The sequence below is a fragment of the Macrotis lagotis genome, chromosome X (genome assembly GCF_037893015.1).
Source record: "Macrotis lagotis isolate mMagLag1 chromosome X, bilby.v1.9.chrom.fasta, whole genome shotgun sequence".
In the NCBI taxonomy this organism is placed as follows: domain Eukaryota; kingdom Metazoa; phylum Chordata; class Mammalia; order Peramelemorphia; family Peramelidae; genus Macrotis; species Macrotis lagotis.
The window spans coordinates 256,188,579-256,209,121 of NC_133666.1; the positions used below are offsets into that span (position 1 = coordinate 256,188,579).

The window sequence follows — 20,543 nt, forward strand, 5'->3', positions numbered from 1 at the left end:
TAATGGTCAAGACTGCCTATTACTCAAGTCAATTTAAAGGCATCAGGAAATAGGTTTAGGGCAAAAGTTGGTTGTCTTGGGAGGTTGGAAACTGGTCTAGGCATGATGAAAGTAGGGGTAGGGCATCTTGTTCCATGAAGGGAAGCATATATAAAGTGGAGTGAGTTATTCCAGTCATGAGTCCCTTTTTGTTTTACATTATACACACACACACACACACACACACACACACACACAGATCAATAGATATACACACATTTGTATATATATTGGTAAAGATACTGGCTGCTGCCTTTGCTGCCCAAGAACACATAGCTGGTAAGTATCTGAGACAAGATTTGAACTCAGGAAGATGAATTTTCCTTACCTCAGGCCCAGCACTGTACCATCTAGCTGCTCTCAGTGACAGTTACTGAAGTAGAATTTTCTTGATTGTGTTACGGTTTTCTAGTTTATCCTGACTTTGCTCATTTGTATGGACTTTATAGTTAGATCTCTTTTTTGATATTGTCTCTCATAAATTAAGTCTTTACTACTTTCTTTGTTGTACTTAATAGTTCCTTTAATATTCTGCTGGGCAGATATAAGCGGACAACTTTCTTTTTCTTTTTCAATTTAAAATTCTCTTAATCACATTTATAAATCTCTAAACAAATCTCTTATTATTGACTTTATTTAGGTAAGTTCCATATCTAGCCCAGAGATCCCATTATTTTCACATTCTCAACCACAGTGCAGAAAACCAAATCCAATTCTCTGGCACTTTTTCTTACTTAGCTGTTCATTTGCCAAATTTGCCTTTCTCAAGTGTCAGTAGTGGTATCAGTACCATCTTGAATTCCTTTCTCAGTACTTCATAATTACTAGTAATGCTTTTTTGAGATCCTTCTGGCAATATGATTGGTACCCAAATTAATCAGCAAAAACAAGACAACTCTTAGGAAGCTGTCATATACTGGATGTACATTCCATTTCTTTTTCCTGTTTGTGTCAAACTGACAGTCACTAGTCACCATTATTTGTGTCTTCTTTAGATCATTACTAACATGATTCCTCTTAACTGATAGCACCTGATGATCCAGAGTCTCCTTCCCTAGAGAAAAATAAAAACAAAACCTCCCCAAATTCTTCTGAATATTTCCAGCTAACTCCTCTAAAGGAAGACTTCAATTACTCAGCATCAAATGCTCAGCTGTGACACAGGTTAGAATTCTTCTTTGTCTCCCCCTGCTCCCAAACCAGTTATTCATTCTTTCAAAGAAAATTTTATTCTTCTTGTTCTGGAGAGAACAGAGATGCTCTTCTAATCTTCATCTCCTCTAGGCGAGTCAAGTCTTTGCAAAATTCTCCTTATTCACCCGCCTTACTGGATCCTAATCCTCAAGAATCACAGTCTCCTGTCATTGTTTTTGGTATAGATTGTGAATAGATCTTGTATGGAAGTGCCAAGCCAAACTGCCTATTCCTTGAGCTGGGGGCCTCAGATGCTGGGTGTTCCCATCTAAAGTTTAATTTATTTCTTTTAGGTTTCCTGCCTTTTTGAGGATGCACACACACTAAGCGGCCTTTGATTAGCAATTAGTAGATCCTTGCTAAACCCTGATACAAAGATAAACTGTCCTTACATGCCTGTGCCAGGGCTTTTAGCAGGAACCAGATTACCAGTAAGGCTTTATCTAAGTCAATATCATAGCTGCTTCCTCCTTTTCTTTTCTTACTAATATACTTTAATTCCATGTATTTCCCTGGTGGTAACATTTTTCCAAAAGTGTAGGAAGCACAATGACATATAATCTGGCAATTCTTTTCTACAAGTTTATTGGACTTAATTTTTAACCAAGTCTTTCATTGTAAATCAGCATGAAGTATTTTCACATAAGGTTCATTACACTGAGAGGACATTAGTTTTCCAAAGGAAGTCTCCCTTTAAATCAGGGGTGGGATAATCTCCAGTTATATTGGTCTGGCATTGCCATAGCAATGGCAAGCAGGGACTTGAAATTCAATAATTCTGGGAGCTTTTGAGGAGTGAATTAATATTTAATCATATAACCCTCAAATGATGGTATAAATGTTCAAATGACCCTTGACAGAAAAAAAGATTCTCCACTCCGTGCTTTAGAGGAATGTTTTGTTGGAAAGAGAGATTAATTCTAAAATTTTATTCTAATTCTTTCAAAATATATTTTTAGTTTTGTTATATATTTCCCAATTATGTGTAAAAATTTTTTAACAGTAATTTAAAAAAATTGAGTGTCAATTTATTTTTCTCTTCCTTCCCCCTCTCCCTTTCTTGAGAAGATAAGCAGTTTGACATTGATATGTGCGAAGTCATGCAAAACATATATCCATATTATTTATGTTGCAAATGAAAACAAACCAAAAAACCCCCCAGAAAAATAAAGCTTAAAAATACAATTCAATTTGTTTTCAGAGTTCATCAGTTTTCACTTTGGAGGTAGATATCATTTTTCATCATGCGTCCTTTGGAATCATCTTTCGTCATTGTCTTGATCAGAATAGTCTTTCACAGTTGATCTTACAATATTGCTGTTATTGTTTACAATGTTTTTGAGGTTTTGCTTACTTTACTTTGCCAAGAGAAGATGAAGTTCATATAAATATTGCCAAGTTTTTCTGAAATTACCTTGTCATTTCTTAAAGTGCAACAGTATTCCATCAGAATCATCAAACACAACTTGTTCAGTCATTCTTCAATTGATGGGCATCTTCACTTCCAATTCTTTGCCACCACAAAAAGAGCTGCCATAAATATTTCTGCACAAAAACATCCTTTCTCCTTTTCTCTGATCTCCTGGGTGGGAGGGGGTGCAGATCTAATAATGATTTTGCTGGGTCAAACCCCAGTCTTATATAGCTCTTTGGGCATATTTACAAATTATTCTTTATGAATGGTTGGATTTGATAACAATTCACCAACAGTGCATTAGTACCTCAATTTTTCCATATCCTCTCCTACATCTGTCATTTTCTTTTGTTGTCACATTAGCCAACTTGAAAGGCATTTGGTGGTATCTTAAAATTGTTTTAATGTTCATTTCTCTAATCAGTAGCTTTTCTCTTCTTCTGAAAATTGCCCAATTATATCCTTTGACCATTTATCAACTAGGAAATGAATTTTATTTTGATATATTTAAGAAATGAAGGTTTCAGTGAGACTTGCTGTAAAATCCCTCTCTCCTATCCCTCAACCCTGCCAGCTTCCTTTTTCCTTCTAATTTTAATTTATGAGATTAAACTATTGATTTTGCTTCCTGGGATTCTCTCTCTCTCTCTCTCTCTCTCTCTCTCTCTCTTCCCTTATCTATAGATTTGATAGGATTTCCATGCTTCCCTCATTTGCTTATGATGTTACACTTTATATTTGAATCATTCATTCATTTTGATTTTATACTGGAATATAGTGTAAATTGTTGTTCTATAGCTAGTTTTTGTCTAACTGCTTTCCAGTTTTCCCAGCAAAATTTTTTCAAATGGTACATTCTTATCTTCAAAGCTTGGGTCTTTGGGTTTATAAAACAATAGATTACTATAGTCATTTATTACTGTATAATATAGTTTGAATATAGAATTGCTAGGCTGTCTTAAACTTAGCATGTTTTTCAATGATTTCCTTGATATTTTTGATCTTTTGTTCTTCCAGATGAATTTTGTTATGTTTATCCTAATTCTTGAAAAGTATTCAAGTAAAAAATATCTAGTCATACTATTTTTCCTCTACTATCTCAACATTTTTTGAGACATTACCATCTCTTGGATATGATATACTAATAGCCTAGGCAGCTTTCAGGTAATGTACAGACAAAATCATAATCATAACTATCCTTAACTGATTTGTTTTTTGCAATCAATTCTGAATTGATCAACGTATTATAGTTACCACAGAAAGACTGGAATATGGAATTTTGTTTAAGCAGATAACACTGTTTTAGCCCTAGAAAAATTAAAAGGCATATTCTCAAACAGCTTGCTTTTCATGAGAGAAATGTGAATTAAAAACTACCTCAACCTAAGTTCCAAAAAAGCTTTGGCTTTCAGGGAGGCCAATAGGAAGGGGGTGGAAAATGAAATACTCCCTAGTGAGAATCTGTTATGTACAAAAGTTATCTCGCCTCCTCTACTGACTTCTGCATAACTAACACCTGTTGGTCTGGAGAAAGTCCAGCAATACCCTGATGTCATGACTGAGCACTTGGAGTCACGGACAGTTGTGGACTGGAAAAATTCTCTAAATGTTGCTTTCCAGTTCTGATTTGTACATTTTTTTTCTAATTTTGAAGTAGCACTTCTATTCTATCAGAATGGAACAAATTTTAATGACTTCCTTTGTGTAAGGCTGAGTGAAATGAGGGAAAGATTGTGGCATAAAGCTAGGAAAATGCTTAAGACTTGCTTCAATGATTTAATACAATTAGATGTGGTACCCCTTTTCTGGTACAACAAGCAGTTCATGAATATAAATTGGAACTATAAAACTTACTTCTATGGAATTGATGAAAATGGAAGAGTTGATTCATTTTGAGAAACAATGAGTAAACACTTTCTACAGCTGCATTATCACTATTCATTTATTCCCTAAAGAAGACAAAGCAAAGTATGCAGGATGTTAAGCTTATCATTCAGGAAAATGAAGTTGAATCTCCAAAAACCAATAAAGCATCAATTCACTTCCCGTTCTTGGAATGCACATGCCCTACTGTCCACATATATCAATCCTTTCCATCTTGAAAATGTGCTTTATGGGAAATTCCATTTGAAAGTCTCTTAACAAAGTGAGAGAGGGTAAAGTCTGTGGAAAGTTGCTACTTACACCCTGATGTCTATCAGCTGTCACAACCTTAGACAACTACTGTTGGCCCTCTCTTTTTAAAAAGGAAGTAATTGAGGCAGTAAAAATAAAATCAGGTAAACTGTTCAAGGCCATTGTATTTCTCTGGAAGATCAAATTCTCTTGTCCATTCTTTGGCTCAAAGCAGAAATCCCCTTACCTCCTTGAGGAAAAAATATGTAACTTGGTGACCCAATACCATCACTTCTACAGGAGGTAGTGTTATGCTGCAAAACAAACAAACAAAAAAAAAAAAAACACCAAAAAAACCACTTATGGAATTCAGATTCCATTTGAATTTGAAGTTTCCATTCTGCCACCTACTACTTAATACCTATGTGATTCAAATCAACCAACAGACAACCCAACCTGGATGTCCCAGAAGCACCTCTAACCTAAGCATTCCAAAACATCTCATCAGCCTTTCTCCCTGAACCCCCACCCCCCCCCCCCCCCCCTTTTTGGCAAAGTTCCCTATTACTGTTGAGGGCAAAATCATACTTTCAGTTACCCAGGTTTTGCAACTTTGGTATCATCCTTGATTCCTCACTGTCATTAATACCACATTTCTAATCAACTGCCTTATCTTACAGTTTCTCTCAATATATCATTTCCCCAATGCTTTATTTTTTTCAATTCATATGGTCATTGTCCTAGCCTACACCTTCAACACTTTTCACCTGAACACTTCAATAGCCTTCTATCTGTTTTCCCTGTTTCAGTCTCTCCCCACTCCAACTCATTCACCAAAGTGATTTTCCTGAAGCACAGATTTAAACACATCACCCCACCACTCAAAAAAATTTAGGGACTATTACCTTTAAGGTCAAATATAAACTCTAAAACTTTTACAACTTAATTTTTTCTTACCTTTCCAGTCTTCTTACTCATTATTCTCTTCTGAGCACTCTTTTCTATAGGCACACTGGTCTAGATGCTTTTCTTATACAAAATGATCCACTTCCTGTCTACATACCTTTGCCTAGGCTGTGCCCCATTTCTGGAATGCCTTCTTCCATACCGCCTTCAAGAATCTCTAGGCTCATTGAAGATTCAGCTTAAGGGCCACTTTCTACAAAAATGCCTTTCCTACTCCTACCAGCTTCTACTGGTTTTCCCAAGATGGTTTGTGTATGAGTTGTATATATACCTACTTAATGTGCATATTTTCTCTCTCATTAGAATGAAAGCTGCTTGAGGACAGTTAGTATTTTCTATTTCTTCTTTTTGCTATTTTTAGTACTTGGTACAAAGCTTGGTATCAGATTTTAGGCACTTAATGCTTGCTGACTGATCTACAAAATTAGGATGCTGGGCTAAGATGACCTCTATGATCCTTCCCACCCTAAATCTGTGATCCTCCACATGCTAAATTACTATCTTGTATCCTGACTGGAGTCTTCATTTTATGTACTCTCATTGTCACTCCATTAGTCAGATGCTTTCTAACTTAGACTCACACATTTTAGAGGCTTAATAAATATTTGTTCTTAACTAAATTCCTACTTGAGAGAAATTGAGTGGCAGTTAATAGTAGAGATCTATAAACATAAAAGGGTGCAGTTCAAGTGTTAGTGAATGTTTTTAACAAATATAGTGCAATTATAAAGCACAGGAGTGGGAAAAAAGTGTGAATTATGTATAATGTGATTATGTGAACAAGTTCTGTCCTCTTGAGTCTTTCCAAAAATGAGTAGTGTATTTGTTTCCTATGGTTATGAAGCTCTGGGCATTAAGAGTGTTCTGACACAGTCCTGAAGGTATGTGAAATGTGTTTTAGGAAACACTTAGGATGAATAAGGCCATGGAACACGGCATGGAAAAATGTCCATATTGGACTTGAAGATCATGCCCTTTGGGACAGGAAAGACTACTGCGTAGAATGCCACTCATGAGTGGCAATGAGTATTGTCTTAACTACTCCTTGGGATGGCTGCCCCTGTGACAAACATATTAGAAAATACCTGGAACCAGGTGCTAAACTACTCCCCAAGAACCACCTTTGTCTAACCCATTATGGAAATTTATTTAAGCAGGGTCTTCTGAGTGGAACTCTCTTTTTCTTTTCTTTTCTACTTTGTAGGACAGTCACTTCCTCTCTAAGCCAGAGCATGTGCTACCAGCCTAGGCCACTGGAGCAATATGGCCCCAGTTACACATGGTCAGATTATGTTGATCTAAGCTTTTCTTCTCTCCTCTCCTGGGCTTCCCTGTCATTTCCTTCTCTCTTCTTTCCTTTAAGTTCTTTCCTATGTTGTTTCCTAGGCTTGTAACTAAATTCTTTCCTGAGTCTATGTTATTTCTTTGAACTCTGCAGTTTGTAAAATAAAAATCCTGAGCTTTTCCAACGCCAGGGCTAGTTGTGAGTTTTTCACTTTCAAAGAACTCTCTATTTATGGCAGCATCACTCATTTCCCCATCATCAGCCATACCATTTTTATTTTTTCCTGATCTGGAAATAAGGATAAGAAAGAAAGGTGCTGGAGTATTGTGTTTTAGAGGCTTGGAGTCATCAGAACAACTCAGCCAACAAATTTAATCAATGAAGAATAATTGATTGTTGTTCAGCTACTCTGTGGGATACAAATAAGTTTATGACATAGCCTGTGCAGTTTAAAGAGAAAACTATCCACTGAACATGTGTTAAATAACACTAAAATTTAACACTAAAAAAAAATAAGAAAATTGTTAATCAGCAAAGACAATAAAGAGCTATCAGCAGGCAGTACAGGATTAATTTCCAAGTAAGTGGCATAAAGAACTTCAAAGAAGGAAGGGAGATCACTATGGACTGGAGTAGTTTGGGTAATCTTGATAAGGGATTTGAGCTGGATATTGAAAAATGGGTAGGATTTCTGATTAGATAAAGAGCATGGATATTCCGTTCTCATTTGTAGAATTAAGAGGCTGGACTGGCTAGTGTCCGTCTGAGGTCTAAATCTGTATAATCACAAAAAGTTTTTCTAAGCTCAAATGTTTTTGAAGAAGAGGTTAGAAACTGCAGAAGGTCATTGCTGCTTAATGCAAAGCAAAACTTTGTAACAATCAGAATTATCCCAAAGTGGAATGGGCTGCCTCAGAAAGCAATCTAGAGCATTTCCTGTATCTGGAGGTCTTTCAGAAAAGGCTAAATTACTACTGGTTATGTAAATTGTAAAGGATTTCTTGTTCAGGTATGAATAGATGGATGGTATCTGAGTTCCCCAACCAACTCAGACTTATTTGTGAGAAGAGTATGCTAGGCTGAGCAGGAGAATAAATAATTTTTTTTTCCTGGGGTGGGGGATTGGGAAATGTAATAGGCAATTAAATACTTTTCAGAGGAGTAATGAGAGAATAGAAAGGTAGGTTGGAATCTGATTAGGAAAGGTCATTTGGATTTCATCATGCAGGTTAACGGGGATCCAATAAAGGTTTTGTTTTTTATTATTCTTTTTTAAATCAGGAGAGTCACATGATCAAAGCAGTGCTTTGGTAATAATATTTTGAAGGAGAACTTGGAAGAGAAAGGTTCTAAAAGTAATAGGACCAGTTAGGAAACTACTAAAGTACTTCAAATGTAAAATAAGGACTAGGTATTGAGTGGTGGTAGTGGGTATGGAAAGAAAGAGATGAATATCACAGAAGGTATGTCATGTCTTATTAAGAAATAGAAAGTATTAAAAAAAAGTTGAATTCAAAGACTGGATACTATTAGATATGTTGGTCTTGAGAAAAAAGTTCAAGATTTACAATGCCACTAAAGAAAAAAAAAAGGTGTGAAAATGAAATTCTGTTACAGAACTTTAATGGGACAGTGAGGAAGCTGCTCTGGGTCACCATGCACAAGAGATATGATTTTATCTCTAGGATAACCAAGACAATAGAATAACATTTCTATTTAATGGCCGTGAAATCTTGCAAATGATCTCAACATTCCAATTCGTGATGAGAATGGGTACTTCCTCTATCACTACAGACCACAACCAATTTACACCTTTACAACTTGTATGATTCTGGTCTGATTCCATAGGGGATACAGCAATGCACCAGATGGTACTTAATATTTTCTCTGGCTCCTTTAGTATTTTTGTAGCTAACAATGCAATATCTGTGCTATGTATCTGTGAAATCTTACTCACGTCCTCCTGACTCCAGGGCTGGTGCTCTATCCACTATGCCACCTAGTCACCCCTATCTGTGAAATCTTAGATCTCACTCTTATTATGTAATTGGTCTACCTTTTCTAGTTATATATGCCCTTGTTAGAGGCTCTGTATTAGAGATAGAAATAAATTTCAGTTAGTGTTCTTCTGAAGTATGCCAACTGTGTCATGTAGAACTGACCTATCCCTAATCTAATAAGACACTTCTCATGTATAAGCCATCACTAGTAATATGATAAACCCTGATTTTAACCATCCTGCTACTTTTCCACATCTCCCTGTAGACCAAAGATGGTAACTGGGAAGATCTTAATTTTTATCAGCTATGGAATGTGTGCTTTGTAGCCTGAGCTGTCCTGAGTGGTGCATATCTTACCTTGCCTATCTCATACTGGTCTCAGCAATGTTTTACTTCATTGTTGTTCAAGTAATTTTCAGTCTTGTCCAACTCTTCATAATTCCATTTGGGGAATTCTTGGCAAAGATACTGGAATAGTTTGCTATTTCCCTCTCTAACTCATTTTTTACAGACAAGGAAACAGAGGCAAATGGGATAAAAATGACTTGTTCAGTGTCACATAGCTAAATGGCCAGTTTAAATTCATGAAGATGAATCTTCTGATTCCAAGTCTTGTGCCCTATCCACTGTACTACCTCATTACCCTAATACTCCACTTTAACTACAGCCATTTTTGTGCCTGCCATCACATATATTCTACTGGAAAGGGTATCCCAATCTCGTTCTAGACAACATTCCTGTTAGTTTTCCAAATCAAAACACCTCTCTTTGGACACCATTCTCCTTGAGGTGCTACCTCTCCCTGTTAGAAAATGGTGCTTACTCTAAGTACTTAATAACTGTTCATTCACTTATTGATTGATAGATTGATGTTCTATGATTTACAATCACATAGAAATACTGGGAAACTATTAGTGTAAACAAGATGGACATGGAAGCAGATCAAGATTCCCAAATGAAACCTATTCTGCTCTTACCCTCCTATTCAAATCTGGGTCATCTGCACTTTCCATCTGCAATTACTGTCTTAGATATATGTACAGATGGATTAACTCATTGTATTATGTATCCAGCTTCGTGTCATAATGTAGACAATATGTATTCTTCAACCACTTGTCTTTCCTGTGTTATTATGAGGTTGATCTCTTTTGGAGGGTGATGGACTTCACCAAGAAAACTTCTCATGTTATTATAGACTTGAGGTGAAATGCTAATTAGGAAGAGATTAGTAATTGCCACCCTATATGCTGACTTTCATAAAATACTATCCGGAAGGTAACTCAGGTTATATTCTCTGACTTCTTTCTTTTATAGATGAAGAAATTGAGACCAATAGTCACAAAGAGTTTTGCCTCAAGGAGGCAAAGAGCTGAACCAGGTTTCAAACCTGAGTCTCTGGTTACAAATCCAGTTCCATTTCCTCTGCATTATAGGTTCCTCAGCATCTGTTTCCTCTCTTCTAATTTACCATTCCCCATTAGTCTTTCTTAAATAGTTTTGGAATGTCACTGCCCCTAGGTGACACAGGGGGGAGAGAGCCAAAGCCCTGGAGTCAGGAAGACCTGAATCTTACTAGCCTTGGGATCTTGGGCAGGTTATTTAAAATATAAAACAAAAGAAAACAATAACAACACATTAATGTTTTCCTCAGTTTTCCCAATTGTAAAATCAGTAACAGCACCTACCTCTCAAGAGTTGTTGTGAGGATCATATGAGATATTTGATAAATGTTTAGCAGAGAGCATGGAACATAGTATGCATTAATATAAATGCTTATTCTTTTTCCTTGTCTTCTGAAAAACCTTTGACAGCTCTCTACTGCTAATGGGATTAAGTCCAAACTTCTCAGTCTGGGGTTCAAGATCTTCTATAGCCCAGTCCTAACCTTTCTTAGTTCTTCTCATATTACTACTCTATAAGAAGTCCCTACCACACTTACAAAAGCCATGTGCCTTAATATTTATTGCAACTTGACTCTTTACTATTTTTATTACAAAGATTAAATCAACAGCATTTATTAAGCACCCAGGATAACTAGAGAATGAAACAATTTCTACTTTCAAAGAATTTACATTTTTTGAGCTACATAGAGTGGTATATATGAAAAGACCTCCAAAAGTTGTTTTTGTTTTCATTTTTCACAGAGAGGGCAATTCCTCGTCTATTTTACTCCCACTACCTCAATTCTGTACACAAAACTGATTTCAGCAAGAATGGTCAACATTTCAGAGGCAGTGTATTGGTCATCTTGACAAAAAAGGGAGCAATGAAATAGAGGGCTTTAAGGTTCGACAAGTACTCTACTTATGTTCTTTTACTCTGTGAGCTATGTCCCATGAAAGCCCATTTTACAGATGAAGAAAAATGAGGTCAAGGGATGTGAAGTGATTTGCCCAGGATCAAACATCTGGTGAGTGTCTGTGGAATTCAAATTCAGTTCTTCTTGATGATAATACTAAAGTTCTAGGCACTACACTAAATTTGCCTCTTTGTACTGTTGTCTAAATGTTTCACTTTTGTGAAATTTGTGCCCCTTGAGAACCACAAGGTTCTCAAATAAGCCTTTATAAAAATCATACATGTATGTTTTTTTGCAAGGCAATGGGGTTAAGTGGCTTGCCCAAGGCCACACAGCTAGGCAATTATTAAGTGTCTGAGGTTGGATTTGAACTCAGGTACTCCTAACTCCAGGGCCGGTGCTCTATCCACTGTGCCACCTAGCCTCTCCCCATACATGTATTTTTCAAGGAGATAAATGGTGAAAACATGAGTGAGAAAAGTATCCTGTTTGTGTTTTGTATTGTGGCAGTAGTAATTGATGACATTAAAAAAAACCTTCCCCGAAGGGAGGTATTAACTGACACTAGCATTTGGGAGAATGTTAGACAGGAAGTCTTAGAGCACTGCATGACAAGAAAGTACCATTCTGATATATGTCTGGGTTATAAGCCTTCCAAATCCATGACTATTCCAAAACAGCAAATGGAATATTTGAGATGGAAAATGTGGATATTGATGAAGGCTCAGATAAGAATATCAGATCAATACTGATTAATTAAGAAGAACTTGTTTGGAGTTCCTTTGATTGCCCCTGTAGTAAGTATGGAGGGGCTGCTTCCTTTTAAGTTTCTTAGGCTGAACTAGGGCAGGGCCTCTAGGTTCAGTTTTGAAAAGACTCACATCCTTAGAGTTACCCTGGAATCTCTACTAAGTGCCAAGGACAAAAAAGTCTTTTCTTTTAAGAGAATGTCGGACTCTTCGAGCTCAAATAGGCCTTAGAAAGAATTTAGTCTAAGCCCTCCACTTTATAATGAGCAAAGTTAAAGCCTGGAAAAGTCAGATGACAAAGTTGGGCCTGGACCCCAGGACTTCTGACTCCATCTGATGCCGACCTAGTTAATTCATATTGGCCGCTCCGATGCCTCCGCTCTCACGACTAGGGTTTGTGCTGTGTAGCCCATCCTATTACCCCTGCTAGGCAGTGGAATGTTTGACTGAGGTGGAAACTAGAATTCAAATTCAATGTTTTTTTGTCACAGTACGTCATACAATGCAATACTGTACCACACACAAATTATACTGTTACATGCAAAAGATAAATATTTAATGCTCTGCCAGCATTTGCAATGGGACAAGGCAATGTTCTCTAATGATATCTTATACTGTGGTCTGAGCACGTCCAGGACTCAATATTTTTTTCCATCTGCACTATTAAGCCATAGTGCTCTGGGTGATGTGGCACATTCACTTTAACTCCTGGTACTTGCTGCTTCTACAAAATTATGTATAAGTACAAGATTACTATGGTAACTCTAATGAAAGGCTTTAAGATTTCTCAGTGCCAAATCCAAAATATTGGCACCAGTGTTCTAGCCCAGCTAGGCCCTCCAAACCTCTGGCCCAGATAAATTGGATAAATGGTAGATATTGCTGGCTGCTGAAAAAAAATCAATGTATAGTAGCTAAATTTGGAAAACCAGGCCATGAGTATAGAAGTTGTCACAAAGTACAGGAAACTCAAAGTTAAAATGGAAGTGGCATATATACTCTACTAAATTGTTCTAATTTACAGACGAAGACTGAAAAGAGTGGCATACTGAATGGCATAAGGATTATTTAAAAAGAAGGAAAATTACACCCTATTTTTATTTTCCAAGAGTTTACAGTGACAAAACATTTGTTCTATGAGGATCTTTTCTATACTTAATGAGGTTCCTTGATTAATACCTATGATCCTAACAAACTTCACTTAAGACAAGTTTTTAAAATGATATTTACTTTGGACAATTTCTCGAATACAGTTTTTATAATTTTTATGATATTCTATACTATATGTACTATACAAGAGAAAGCTCAACTTGATTTTGAGAAAGAATATAAATGCACAGAACTTTACATACTTTATTATTTAATTTTTATTATTTGGGGCTCAGGATCATTCCTTCTTCAACTTTTGGTTAATCAAAAGTCTATCTTCTGTTAATATTAATCTCACATGACCAAAATCTGTCCTGTGGCATGTGAAAATTTACCTAAGGCCTTAAATATTCTTTAGATAAGAAGTCAGAGGAAGAATCTCAACTGTTCCTGACTCCTTGGTGACATGTAAATCTTATCTCCCAATCAGCTTTGTGAATCATCTAGCTGTGACAGTTTAATCTGTAATATGATTTAGTTTACCTATAATGTATATTTAACCAGGTTTGTTTATGTGTTTTATTTAGTGAAGTGCTCAACTTTTATGATGTTGAAGGAAGCAAGGGATTATGAATCCGTCTTTTCTGTAATTTTTATAGTCTAAGAGGAATGAACACCATTATAATGTAAAAGAATGATTTCTTTATCACTTCAATGTAATTTTATCTTCAAAAGGGCTTGTTAGAATTATTTATATTTATTGTTTTCTCTAAGGATCGAATGTCATCTATGCTTGAGTACAAAAACCTATGTTTTTACCTCTATAATTATTACATTGTGGTATATATTAGGTGAACTCACTGAGGAAATATTTCTCTGATAAGAATTTCAGCATGAACTTAGGCTATAAATGTTGAGATAAAATGTAGATTTAAAAATATAGAAAGAAACCTGTAATGAAACAATAGGGTGAATGAATGGTTAAGAATGTCTAAGATTGAAGACTTTTCTATCATTTTTCAATTATCTTTTTCTCCTATTTTTTTTTATACACTGGCAATTTGGTACTATCAGCAACATGAAGAAGTGAATTCCTCCATTAAACAGGCATTAGGAAATTCTGCAGATATTTAAAATAACATTACATTATCTAGTGACTAAATGTAAGATTTTTCAAAATTTTGCAGCAGTTTGAATGGTCTTTCCTATTTTGTTTCTTCCTGTGTTTGATACTGGATATTTACTAAGTGGGTCTGAAATCTTTGAGTGGTTTTTCAGGAGAGCTTTATGTAAATTGCTATGGGCTTACAATTTAATTATCTCATGTCTCATCATTCACACAATAAACTCTTACTCTATAACCATTCAGATTAGTGGGACATGAGATTAAGAAAAATGAAATGAATGAAGGGAAAGGTGAATGCTTCTCACAAATCTTTAGAATAATAAAACAGTGTGGTTTTAAAAAAAATGAATACTTTCCTTCAAAGTCTTTTTTGGCTGCTAAATTCTGTTTTATTTCTTTGTGTTCCTTTATAAGAAACTTAGTATGTTACGAATTGCTGAATGACATTAGATATTCCCTAATATCCACTCTCCGAAATGCCCATTTTGTTGTGTAAGGAGCAGGTGGTTTTCTTTTTAATAAAGCTCTCCAATTTGCTGTCAGACACAAACCTCAGAGTTTTCTAAAGGCTAACCATGCTTTATCTGACCAAACACAAACTGGCATATGGACTTCATCCATACAGTCATATGAGTCCCTTGGCTGTAGCCTTTTGACATGTGTCTAATCAGTTTTGCAAATTCCAAACTCAGGGAAGGATTCTCTGGCCATTACAATATATGATGCTGTGAGACTCAAGGAACAGAATGGCAATGAGGCCTAAAACAGCTGCTTGATAGTCTGCTGCCAGTCACTGCCATCAAACATTGGCACCATCTCTCCCAAGAAAGAATCTTAAAAATTTTTTACTTAAAATCTTCTATCATGTGCTTCTGCTTAGATATCCTAATAACACTTCCTCAAATGCCTTGTTACACAGTGAAATCTGGTAATAATTATCAAGCACCATACCCACTGTTTACAATAGAATCATATTTCTTTTTCTTCTTCTCTAGACTCTCTCTCCTTTTCTTTTTTTGCATAAAAAAGTAGAATGCTGCTGAATAGTACCCAAATGTCTGTTGTACATCATGCCAATAAAGCAGCTCAGCCAAAAATGTGAAGGGAAAAGTTTGCCAAGTAAAAGAAAACATAACAAATTGGTAATGGTTTCTATCTTGACAGAAAATGAAAATGATCCCTCAATGTGTGGCCACTCATGTGGACACATAAAAATGTCTTAGAAGCAATCATTTTACCTCAGATAACAGGCCCTGACAGTATAGTACAACACACTAGCTGATTTTTCACTTCTCAGAAAAGCAGCAACCATGACCTACCAAATAGTCTAGGAACCATGTAATTTATGCATAACACACACGCACATGCCATGCCCTCATAATATTTGCTACAAATCATTCTAAGCACATGACTTCTTTTTGTTGTACTGACATACACTTCATAAGAGAGGTCCAAGTCAAAAGAAGTTTCTTAAAGCTGAATTAGCTTAACTTGATCAAACTTCCCAAATCAACTGAGGGAACTGAAGGAAGAAGAAAGTGATTCCATACAAATAGTGATAAGCATCATTTCTTTTTATGTATGTAATTTATACTGTAAATGAAAAAGAGCTTGTAAACTCTATTAACAATGCTAACCTCTTATTGCTTCATGGAAAAATTCAATTATCTTCCTTCGGAACAAGTTAAATTATGGACACCATGTAATTCATATGGATCTAAAAAAGACTATACATATCACAGTCACTTACTATGTGTTAAGTAATTCTGAAAGAAGAGTTTGCTAATGCTTCCACATGTTACTATATCCTATGAAGTAGGATACTTAGATCATAATGGAAGTTAGAAGGTATACTTATTCAAGATTTACTAATGACTCCCTTAAATTATTTAATTCTATTTCTGAAGATCAGAGAAAATTACCTAACATCAAGGACCCATTTCTGTTATACTGATAGTTTTATATTTTGTTTAAAACACTAAAGAAGGCACTGAATTGTAAATTTTATTGTGAAAACATCTTACTCTTAAAGAAACAAAACTGATAATCTGAAACTTATGAGGAATAAAAAAAATGGAGATCACAGAATAAAAGAGTTAGGAAGAACCTTGAAAGGGTATATGTTTTGCCAAGTTTCAATGTCAACTTGAATTCTGTGAGTTATAATTTTCAAATGAAGCTTGTGGGGTTTGAATTTGTTGGTGACTCTCCTGTTCAATAAAAAAGGACTTAAATGGCTTATAAAAAAGTCAAAAAACAATTATGGGGCACCAAACAACTTTTACCAAAAAAAAATATTTTGATGACTTAAGTGTAAATGAACTAGAAACACATGGATCATATTTCTCTTAAATAAATATGGATTTAAAAATATGAGGAAAAGCCATGGCATATTTTGTGGTGGGCTGAATCCAAAGCATTTGAAAGATATTTTCAAACATTCAAGAAATTGAGATGAAGTTAAACTTGTCTGGTCATAATACAAACCAACTATATGGGTTGCCTATACAATGTACAATGATTACAATGATCTACTTACACATAGATATTCATATAATCAACATTTACTGAATCCTCACAATGTAGACAGAACCAAGGAGAGAAATGTAGGACATAAGATATAATTCTATTACCCTTGAAAAACTTATAATCTGATGAGACAGATATGATCAACTAAAGTGTATTTATGTACACACAATATACACTCATGACAAATATGTGCATAAGCTACATATGAACAGACATGCACAAATGCTTTCAATTTGAATGGAGTGATTGGTTTGACTTCATGAATGAAGAAGCTTTTATTAAGGGCATATTGTCCATAAAGAACTACCCTAAAGGTAAAAAGCAAAAACCATTTCTCTTCTGAAGAAGCAAACATTATATTTATACACACACACACACACATAGTTTCTGCATATATATATATATATATATATTTATACACACACACATACATACACACACACACACACACACACACAAGTGGTTTCTGCTGCAAATCAGAGGGAAAGGGATTCAATGATCCTTAGAGTTCATGAGCAAAGAAGATGGTAATACATCTATTTTAATGTCATTTCCTCTAGCAAAAATCATATCCTTTTCTGATGTTGAACTTTTTGATGATGACAAAGACTTTGGTGGGGAAATTTTCTTTTTTTGAGTCCTTTGGGACCTATGACTGCTGATCTGTACAAGGACTGCTTCCTTGCATAATTGGTTGTGAGATGGGTTACAGAAAACTGGCTGTAGACTTTGGGCTCTGCTCTTCCCAGGGCTCTTAGGCTCTCTATCAAAGTCTGAAGGTCCTCTGTCAAAGTCTGAAGAGAAGTGGTGGATGAGGTGATAAGTGATTTGACTTGCCTGGCAGATGCTGTCTCTAGTCCCACCCTCAGGGACTTGCTAAATCAAGTAGGATTAATCTTTATCATTTCATTTGAACCAGTATCTCCAAATAAGTATCAAGTTCCAAATATCTGTCAAGTTTGCACTTGTTTGAAGATATTCTTATGGATTTTAAAAATGTAGATTCCTTCCATGTTTCCCCACTGTAAACTCTGTAGACTATAAACTCTTTTTTGAGGTCAATGGACATTTGTCTTTGAATTTTTTAGTATCTTGTCCACTTTCAGGATTCATAATTTGCTGGTGCTCAACAAACCTTTTTATTGACTAATTTTATGAAGAACTTGAGTCAAGAATAGGATGCTGAAAGAGGGAGGATATTCAGTTTGGCAGAGGAGAGGTATTATTTCATTTCAGGCTGTAGTTATGGCATATGGAAGACTCAAAGGCTAAAGAGGTGAATCATGGCTGTGGGAGGTTAATTTGGCTAGTCTGTTGAAAATAAATTGATCTAAGGTGTAGTACAAGAAAAGCCTAGTTAAGTTAGGGAGAGCTTTGTATACTACATATGAAGCAAAGCTAGGGAAAGAGCAGTTTGATAATGAAAAGAAAAATTCTCATTTTTTTTCTTTTGGTCAGCACTGATAATTTGATTTCATGAGTATGTCAGTAATGCCATTTACCCCACTTCTGCCCCCCACCTCCATTTACTATAAGAGGAATAAGTAGTATGATGGAGAGAAAGTAGTACTAGACCAATGATTAAGAAACCTGGGGTCTAGTCATGGATCTGGAGCTCAGTCATTGTACCTTATGAGCCAAGTGACTTCTCTAGGTCTTGTTTCCTTTTCCTGCAAAATACATGTTTCAACTATATTTCATGGGAACTTGGTGTTCTAAGCAAAGTGAATATGGGTTCCATGAAAAAATTGCCTTCTAAAAGATCAAATATATAAAATAGAAACAATATAAAATATATAAAAATGTTTTCTACAGAAGGTGGTAGAAGGATATGAAAATGGTTTTTAGGGGTGGCTAGGTGGTGTAGTGGATAGAGCACCAGCCTTGGAGTCAGGAATACCTGGGTTCAAATCCGACCTCAGACACTTAATAATTACCTAGCTGTGTGGCCTTGGGCAAGCCCTTAACCCCATTGCCTTGAAAAAAAAACAAACCTAAAAATAAACAAACAAAAAAACAAGCAAACAAACAAATAAATAATGAAAAAGAAAATGTTTAATTTTTTTCAGGGGATTGTCCATAAATTCCATCGCCCCAACCACCAGCATTTGAGGATTCATTGATACATTCCAAGCTCAGAAATACTTTGTAGCCAAATTGGTCTAGGAAACATTGGAGTAGATGAACCAACACTGGCTCATCATTTGTTATCTAAAATAGAAGATTTTTCTAGGTGTCAGAAAGAAAGTCAAAAGCAGAATTTAATGTTGCCAATTCAACAAATAAGGCATGAGTAGAAACATCCCCTAAGGGAAAAAATGTTCCAAAAGCTGCTTTAGCTCAGAGGAGTGTCCTCTTCTTTTCCCCTAGTCAAACTCTACACATTCACTTCATGTTGATTTACTGATTTCAAGTCTTTGTTCACACTATTTCTAATGCTTTGAATTCCCTTCTTCCTCTTTATCTGTTGATTTTCTACATATCTTTCAAATCCCTCACCACAAGTACAATTCCCTAAAGAGGTAATGGCTTTTTCCACCTAGGCCCTCACCAATATCTCTCATGCACTTAACAAATATTATTTTGTCCTGCAGTTTATTCACATGTTGTATCACATTTTCTCAGTCTGCAAATTTTATGAAAACAGGGACCATATCTTATCTAACTATATTTTTCCCAACAACTCGGGATAGCATGGTGGTAATGAACATTGTAGGTGACTGATACATGTTTGTCGCATTGGATTAAATTTCCAGTAAGCCTTTTTAAATACTTAATTTCAACAAATCAAAACTCTTACCATCCTTGATCATCTTCCACTTCAGTTTCAGAAGTTTCATCTTCAGGAGTTTCGGCAATGGCCTGAGTGAGTTTAGATTTAAACCGGTTCAATAATGCCAGTGTCTGAAATAATAATAAAGTTTTGTTACTTTTCAAACAATGATATGTGCTGCTTTTAAAAGTATATTATTATTATTATTATTATTATTATTATATGAGAAAATGACATCAGGTACAAATAGAATCCTTATGGTGATTTAACACCTACATACATTTCTATTTGGTACACAGCAGGTGATTAATACATGTTATTTAATGAATTCATTCATTCATGCATAAATTCATTCATTCATTGATAAAGTACTTTGAAATTGAGAACTAGATAGAAGTTATGAGATGTACTATGAAGCTCTTGCCTACATGAATTCTTTCTGAATTTGTACTGAGAATTTTCAGTTCAGACTGATGGCTCTTCTATATAATAAACTTTCCTCTCTTGATCTAATATTTTGAAGCGGGACGGGGAAGGGACAATTCTCAATTTGGGGAGTTTCAATATCTAAAATTTACTCTGCATAAATGGAAAATTTAAAGTTTTCTACATTCCTCATATTCATGTCAATCAACAACTTCAATAACAGACAACTATCTTTACATATATATAAATATATACACACATACATATACATGTATATATATGCAGTTTTACTAAGAGATAAGCTTATCACATATATAGCCAACTCTCAGTGGTCTACCATTAAGGTGATTAGACACATATTCATTAAAATAATGAATTATTTCACTTGACTATGGGATATTTTTAGAAATAGATATAACTAAACATGCACCCATTTATTTCCCCTGCTTTTTGGCTTCTGCCTCCTATCTTCTTCTCTTCTGCCGGAGTCCTAAGACCTGGCTATGGAGTGAGGAAGTCACAGGAAGAAATCTGTACAG

General features: G+C 35.4%; 1 protein-coding gene across 4 annotated transcripts in view; it reads right to left on the minus strand.

Moving 5' to 3' along the window:
• The window catches only part of CWC27 (CWC27 spliceosome associated cyclophilin), a 311,278-nt gene that overhangs the window by 20,742 nt on the left and 269,993 nt on the right, over positions 1-20,543 (minus strand). For all 4 annotated transcript variants that reach the window (XM_074206900.1, XM_074206901.1, XM_074206902.1 and 1 more), the window contains one exon: positions 19,606-19,709. In XM_074206900.1, coding sequence (XP_074063001.1) covers positions 19,606-19,709 — 104 coding nt within the window. The remainder of the gene's footprint in view (positions 1-19,605; positions 19,710-20,543) is intronic.